This window comes from Callorhinus ursinus, unplaced genomic scaffold, assembly GCF_003265705.2.
Source record: "Callorhinus ursinus isolate GAN/ISIS: 27379988/994484 unplaced genomic scaffold, GSC_fseal_2.0 scaffold24, whole genome shotgun sequence".
NCBI lineage: Eukaryota > Metazoa > Chordata > Mammalia > Carnivora > Otariidae > Callorhinus > Callorhinus ursinus.
In genome coordinates, this window is record NW_027397086.1 from 29,083,598 (window position 1) to 29,091,473 (window position 7,876).

The window sequence follows — 7,876 nt, forward strand, 5'->3', positions numbered from 1 at the left end:
TGGCTGGGTGATAGACATTGGGGAGGGTATGTGCTACGGTGAGCGCTGTGAATTCTGCAAGACTGTTGAATCACAGATCTGTACTTCTGAAACAAATAACGCAACATATTTTAAGAAAAAAGGAAAAGAAGAAGATAACAGGAGAGGAAGAAAAGGGGAGTATGTCAGAGGGGGAGACGAACCATGAGAGATGATGGACTCTGAAAAACAAACTGAGGGTTCTAGAGGGGAGGGGGGTAGGGGGATGGGTTAGCCTGGTGATGGGTATTGAGGAGGGCACGTTCTGCATGGAGCACTGGGTGTTATGAACAAACAATGAATCATGGAACACTGCATCAAAAACTAATGATGTAATATATGGTGATTAACATAACAATAAAAAATTAAAAAAAAATGCCTGTGAACCTATGTACATAACCCATGTTTGAATAGATTCTCATTTACATACCCATACATGTATTTTTCAAAATCTATTTCTATACCTGGAAAAGTCTAAAAGGATACACAGCAAAATGTTAACAGTGGTTCTCCTGGGGCAGTAGGTTTATAGATGATTTTTATTTATTTATTTTGCCTCTCTGTATATGCCAAAATTTCTAGAGTGAACATGTATTGCTTTTATAATTAAAATAAATAGATAAATCATTGCCTGTATCCCAAAAGGGAGGAGGGAAGAAAAGATCTGGGTTTTAGATCAGCTCTGTCCCGGATCTACATGTTACTTTGGGGGCACGGGGCACAGCTTTTACTCTCTGGTTAGACTGGATCTCCCTCAGGGCCTTTCCCTTTCTGACATTCAAGGATCTTAACCATCCCTCTGCTTATCAGTTAAAGTCCCAAGGGACTCCCCCACATGCACCGCCACTCCAATTATAAATTTATATTCTGTCATTCTGATTTCTCAGGCTAAAACCGCAGACCCTGATTAGGTGCTCACCTTTGTATGAACTATAATAAAAGTGAGTCTCAGGACGTCTGGGTGGCTCAGGTGGTTGGACATCTGCCTTCGGCTCAGGTCATGGTCCCAGTGTCCTGGGATTGAGCCCCATATCAGGCTCCCTGCTCAGCAGAGCCTGCTTCTCCCTCTCCCTCTACCTGCTGCTCTGCCTACTTGTGCTCTCTATCTCTGTCAAAAAAGTAAATAAAATCTTAAAAAAAAAAAAAAAGTGAGTCTCCATAAAAGGCCCTGACCTTACGGGCCACACTGAAGTTATGCCTCACTGCCTGGCCTGGCTGAGAGCAACACAGATCAAGCTCACCCTTCTCTCCAGCTAGGCAACAATAATCCAACAGGCCTTGCTGCAGGAATTAAAGGCAGGAGGCATTCATACTTTTTATCATGCTGGGTTTGGATTAACTTCCCAGAGTCAATGCAACAGCAGGATCTATAAACAAATCCTGATAGCACACAGGGCAGCTGTGTCACCATGGAGACGGGAAACCATACGCCCACAGGTTATCCACTGTGTCTGAAAGAGATTTCTCAACCTGGGACAATAAAGGAAGCTGGAACCCGGAAAAGAAACACTTTACAACCAATCCCTGGATGACTCTTAAAAGCGACCTCCTGAGTACCTCGTTGGCAACAGGGAAGGGGGGAAAACTAGGAAGAATTGAGTGCACGGTGTGTTCGATGTTTTATGAATTCCTAAGCTGTGTTATTTTTTACTCATTCCTTATTTTGCAGATAGGGAAAGCGGAGGAAACTGCTACCAACACTAACAAAGTTCTACTCAAAAAGAGTAGGCAGTGTAGTAACAGTGAAAATGCCTCAGACAAAAGCATGAGGCTAGACATGAACAGACACAGGAAAATAGGGAGCACCGTGAAGCCCAAGTCCTTCCCAGCTCTGCCAAAAGGGGGTGGGGAGCAACTCCTGGAGCAGGTATTCATGCTTTCCCTAGCCAAGGATTCACCGCTCCCCAAATCCTGAAATCAGCACAATGCCTAGGGGGCCAGGAGGGTCCCATCCCCCCCAGCCAGTTCCACCTCTTTCCAGCTGTGGGGCCTTAGGTGAGTCACTGTCCTCCCTGAGACCTTTGCCACACCTCTAAAGCAGGCATGCCAGGGAACCAGGAGGAGCAGCAGGTGCTCAGTGAACACAGGAGGCGGCCCCACTAGCTATTCCCGCCTCCCCCCCTCCCCGCAGTCCTCGTTTCCTCAAAGTCTTTAAGAACGGGGCTCAAGCGGGGACCTGGAAGATCCCCACCAACGGAGGGAAGGAGAAAGAAGGCCAGGAGGTCTGTCATCTTACCAGCTTGTTCCCTTCCCCCACTTAGGCGGGGGAGGGGGGGCCACAACCCACCCAGCCAGCAGCTCTCAGAGGAATTAGGCCTCTGACCACAAGGGCTCAGGGCCTGCACCATTCACAGGAGTGAGCCCAGCTGGACCTCGGCCAGAAGGAGCCTTTCCCACCACCTCGTTCCTGCCTTCCTCTACCTAATGCTCAGGAATCCAGCTCCCAGTGAGGGGGAAAACTCGGACTTGGCCTTCCGGTGACCTTTACCTCTCCTGCTGGAGCGCCCTCCCCTCCTGGTTCATTCAAGGGCCTGGCATACAGATAAGTGAAAGTGGAGCCTACCTCGAAACCTAAGAGTTCTTAGTTTCACCAAGGTAAGTCCGTACTGGCAGAGCTGGACTGGGGGTGCTGTGAAACCAGGAAGAGCACCCAAAGAGGGTCTCATCTTACACCTGTCTCATCTTACACCCGTCTGCTTAGCCCCCACCTTCCCGCCACTTTTTTAGAGCTGAATGACAGACCTTCTCAAGAGGTAAGGAGACAAGAGACCACCCAGTAAAAGATTCGTCAATTTCTGAGTTTTTTTTTCCTATTTTCATTTTTTTAAAACTTTCTTGCGTCCCCCCATCCCATATGACCCCTTCCACTGCCCACTTCCGAGAAAGACTCAGTAAGATGCGCGATCCCCAGGTATTTCGAGACCCCGGTTCCACCCCGCCACTTCACAGATGCAGAAACTGAGGCCCCGGGACCCCGCGGTAAGTGTTCCCTGCCCCCCGCCCCCGCCACCTGCGGACTCACAGCGGGTTCCAGCGCTCGGGCAGGCGGCGGTGCAGCGAGATGCGGTCGCTAAGGTAGATGTTGATCTGGTGCAGCTGCACGCTCTCCTCCTGCAGCCGCAGCTCCTCGTCCTGCAGCTGCAGCTGCACCGCCTCGCCCCGCGCGCCCAGAGCGTCGCCGGGTACCGGCGGCCGCGGCAGGACCGGGTCGCGCCGCCCCAGGCGCGGGGTGCGCAGGGGTCCTGGCTCAGCCGCCCTGGCCCCGCGCCGCTCCCGCAGCACAGAGCCCAGCCCGGCCAACGCTAGCAAGGCCAGCAGCGTCAGCAGCGCCTCGCGGCTGCGCCGCAGCCCCCGCGGGCAGCGCCTCCAAGCCGCGCGCCCCCACATGCACCCGCCAGCTGGGGCCAGCGCTCTGCTCGCCCGGAGGCGGCGGCGCAGACCCGGACCCGGATCCCGGAACCGCCGCGCCGCGCCGCCCCGCCCCCGGCCCGCCCCACCTGCGCACCGCCCCTTTCCCGCCCACCCCGCCCGCAGGAGCGCGGCCCCCACGTCGCGAAGTGTGGCTGGTCTTCGCTGGCCCCCGCCTCCGCCGCGGGCTTGCTGGAACTCGCACCTTCCTCGTTGGGCTGTGTGCATTATGAACAAGGTGACGGCCGTAAAGCCCTCAGCTCAGCGCCTGGCACATCGTAGCCCTCAGTGAATACTGGCTGAGTGCGCCCTGTAGGGTGCTATGAATTTTACTCCCTTATCTCATGGGACTCTTAAGCAGTCCAGTAACAGGGGTAGTGATTATCAACTCCATTTTACAGATGCGGGGACTGAGGCACAGTGAGGCTAATATACACCAGACTGTGTCACTGAGGCCTGCAGGCCTACCAAAGACGTAATACTGTTTAGATCCCTTGAATAACAAACCTTCCTCTGGCTCCCTGTTAGTCAATCTCTGCATTTCTTAGTCCTCACTTTCCAAAGGACTCCAATAACTGATCAAAGGAATGAATCCCCCTCCCAAGAGAAACACATGCATAAGCACCCGTAATATGATCGCACACACCCAGGCCATCCATTCCCCTGACCTTGGCTAGAGGTTTCCTTTGAGGGGACTGAAGAAATGAAGGAGCCAGTGGGGGTGCTGGAAATATTTAACAGGGTCAAGACTAAAGTGAGGCATGAGGCTGTCTCCAAGGCAGAAAATTATAGGATGGGCAAAACAAAACAAAATCAGTGATCAAAAATAAATAATACTTTTAAAAATCAAAATGAGAGCAAAAAATCCCTGAACAAAACACCAAATTTTTAAATAAAGGCAGAATCTGACCCTGTGCTTGCACAGCTCAAGTCACTGACCTCACTCACCCTTATCCCAGCCTTGATTCCATGTTTGATCTCAGTGTGGATTACATGGATACATAAGTAAAAAATCATCATGTTCTTCTTTTAAAAATATGCACTTGACTTATGAAAGTTATATCTCAATTCAAAACATAAAAAATAAATAAAAAGACAGAACTAAGAGAAATTAAAAAAAAAAAAAAAGGCCTGGCCTCCAGCACCAACGCTCAAGTGCCCAACTTGACAGGAAGAGGTCCTCAGAATGTGACTCCAAGGCCTACCCCCATGCCACTAGGGCGGAGGGGCGAGGGGTCTCACCATTCCAAACCTTTGCATATGGTGTTCTCCCTGCTGGAAAGGCCCTGCCCCACCTGGCAAACCCCTCTCTACCCTTCAAGGCCCTGCCAAAGCCACCTCTTCTGTGAAGCCTTGGGCAACTCCACGGCCCTTTAGGCAAATGCATTTCAAGATTGCATCATCCTTTTGTGTATTAGTTAGGGTTCCACCAGAGAAAAAGAACCAGGAAATATATTAAGAGATTTATGGCAAGGAATTGATCTACACAATTGCAGGGGCTGGTTAAGCAAGTCCAAAATCTTTAGGGTAGGCCATCAGGAAGGGAAGGCTGAAACTCTCTGGCGTGAGCTGAAGCTACAGTTCACAGGCAGAATTTCTTCTTTCTTAAGGCAACCTCAGTTCTGCTCTTAAAGACTTTCAACTGATTGAATCAGGCCCACCTAGCTAAATCTCCATTAGTTAAAGTCAACTAATTATAGACGTTATATCTACAAAATATCTTCATGGCAAAACCTAAGTGTTTGATTGAATACACTAGGGATTAAAACCTAGATAAGCTGACACATCAAACTGACCATCTCTATTCGTTTCCTAGGGCTGCCATAAGAGAGTACTACAATCTGGGTGGCTGAAAACAATAGAAATGTATTCCCTCTCAGTTCTGGAGGCTAGAAATCCAAAATCAATTAGTCCTATCAGCAAGGCTATGCTTTCTCAGAAGGCTCTAGGGGGGCATCCATTCCATACTTTTCTCTCAGTTTCTGGTGTTGCTTGAAATCCTGCCATTGCTTGGCTTATGCACACATCACTCCAATCTCTGCCCCCATTGTCATTCTTCTGATGTGCATCTGTGTCTGTCTCTGTGTCTCTTCCTACTCTTCTTCTAAGGACACCAGTCAAATTGGATTTGGGCCCACTCTAATGACCTCATCTTAACTTGATTATGTCTGTGAAGACCCTATTTCCAAATAAGGAAATTCACATTCATAGGTACCAAGGATTAGGACTTCAACATATCTTGTTGCAGGGGCTCAATTCACTCCATAACACCATCATACTTTGTTAAAATGCTTGGTGCATTGGATCGTGCTTAATTTACCCTAGCCTTGTAACAACAACAAAAAAAATGTAAGGGACTTAGAATATGAGCTGTGGTGACTTCATGATCGCAGAGCTTAGTATGGTGTCAGACACACAGAAAGTACTCAATTAATAGCTGGCTTTGTGTCTCACGCTGCCTTCTGGTGGCATCTGTTTGAACTCACTGGGGAGGTATCTGATGGAAGGCACAACCTGGTTAAGTGCAGGGAGGAGTTACTCCCAAAATGTAATGAACATGAATTCTTGAGGTCTTGTTGCTAGAAGGCAATCAGTGGTAACCCAATATGGGAGTTTTCAAAAATCTGCTCCCAGAAACCCCAAGGGACCACCCAGGAAAGTAAAAAGAGGCTGGCTGGGTGGGGCCCCAGTTCCCTTCCCTAAAAACAGAGCACTGACACTTTTATCTGCTTAATACTTTGAGCTTCCTTCTTAGATTATAGCACCCTCCTCCCTAATGACCAGAGAAACTGGTAACAACAACCAAAGAAAGTATGTTGTCCAAGCCCACAGCAGGTCAGTGGCAGAACAGGAAATAAAATGGTGTAAAAAGGTGTGGCTGACACCAGTGGATGTCTGCCAACATCCATTCGCCTCTCCTTCCTTAAGAGTAGAACCCTGAGTTTTTGCTTGTTTGTTCCTCTGGGCCCATGGTCTAAAGACCAGCCATTCTAAAGACTAGAATCCCCAGCCTCCTTTGCGGCTAGGCATGGCCATATGACTTGAGTGTGCAGCCAACGGGCTGTAAGTGGGGTTGTCAGACAGCGCTTCTGAGGAATGTCCTTAAAGGAAACTTCCTTACCCTTCCTTCTTCCTGCCGGCTGGACGGTGGATATGAAGACTAGAGCTCAAGCAACCACCTCGGGTCATGAGGTAAAAGGCACGCACTGAGGCTGGGGACACAACAAGGCAGCAGGACCCAGGTCCGTACACTCTAGACACTGAACCAGTCCTGATGGACTCCATCCAGGCTTTGCTTATGTGAGGGAGAAATAAGCTTCTGTCTTGTTTGCACCACTGTTCCTATGGTTTTCTGTCCTATGCAGCCAAATATAATCCTAAGTGATACGCAGGATAAATTGCCCAAGAATTCTCCCCAAATCTGGCCCTGATAGTGTGGTGGATTTAAAACAAGGCTGCAAATTATTGGATACTCCCTTGCCTTGAATAGGGGCAGACCTGTAACTGCTTCAACCATTAGATGATGGCAGAAAGGAAGCTCTGTGACTTCACTGGCTAGGAATAAGAAGCCACGAAGCTTCCATCTTGTTTACAGGATCCCTGTTCTTGGAGCCCTGAGCTTCCAGGGAAGAAATGTGACTATCTTGGTATCGTCATGCTGGCGAAGTCCCAGGTAGGATATCTTGTCCACAGTGCAAGCTGCGCCCAAACCTCTGCCGGCCCAGTCAGCCCAGGCATCAGACAGGTAAGTGAAGAAGCCATCTTGAAGTGGCTCCACCCTAGCCATTCAAGTCACCCCAGCCATCCAGGTCACCTCATCTGTGGCCCCAGATGTCATGGGGTGGAGAAAAGAGATGCCCTTTTTGAATTCTTGACCCACAGAATCCATGAGTATGATAAGGTAGTTGGCATTTCATACCATGAAGTTTTGGGATGGTCCGCTACTCAGCAATAGATAACTAGAACAAATGGATAATTTTAGTCGACAGTCTTTTAGTTCAGGAAGTATATATTGAGCATCTACTATGTGCCAGGCACCATGCTAGGGTCTAGGCATGCTATAATGAGCAAGTATCAAAGAGAACCAAAACCAGACACCAGTTAAAGTGGTAAGGACAGATCTTAATCAGTAACGTACTGTTGCAATAGGAGAGAGGGTCCAGCATGAATGGATTCAACTTTGATTTGCACTGAATGACTGGGCATTTTAAACAGAGTCAGGGAAGTGCAAAATTACAAAGGAGTGATCAGCGTAAATGCTGAAAATGCTAGAGCTGTGTCTGTGGCTGGCAAGTATCAGAGTGAGGATTCTATCCTCACAGAGGTTGGGAGGCAGAGGCCCTATCCTTCCTGATGATTACATTGTAAAGGAAGGGCTTTCGGTCCTTGGGAAAGACACTCTTGATTTGTAGGAGATACACATACATCTCAAAGGGAGAGAGAAAGGATT

At 48.9% G+C, this 7,876-nt stretch overlaps 1 protein-coding gene across 6 annotated transcripts in view; it reads right to left on the reverse strand.

Moving 5' to 3' along the window:
• The window catches only part of GALNT12 (polypeptide N-acetylgalactosaminyltransferase 12), a 48,144-nt gene extending 44,677 nt beyond the window's left edge, over positions 1 to 3,467 (reverse strand). For 3 of the 6 annotated variants that reach the window (XM_073876672.1, XM_025888132.2, XM_073876673.1), the window contains exon 1: positions 3,041 to 3,465. In XM_073876672.1, coding sequence (XP_073732773.1) covers positions 3,041 to 3,405 — 365 coding nt within the window. In that variant the 5' untranslated portion in view covers positions 3,406 to 3,465. Of the gene's footprint in view, positions 1 to 3,040 lie in introns of all 6 variants that reach the window. The other 3 variants (XM_025888131.2, XM_025888130.2, XM_073876671.1) reach the window with 3 other exon arrangements.
• Positions 3,468 to 7,876: the final 4,409 nt, after the last annotated feature.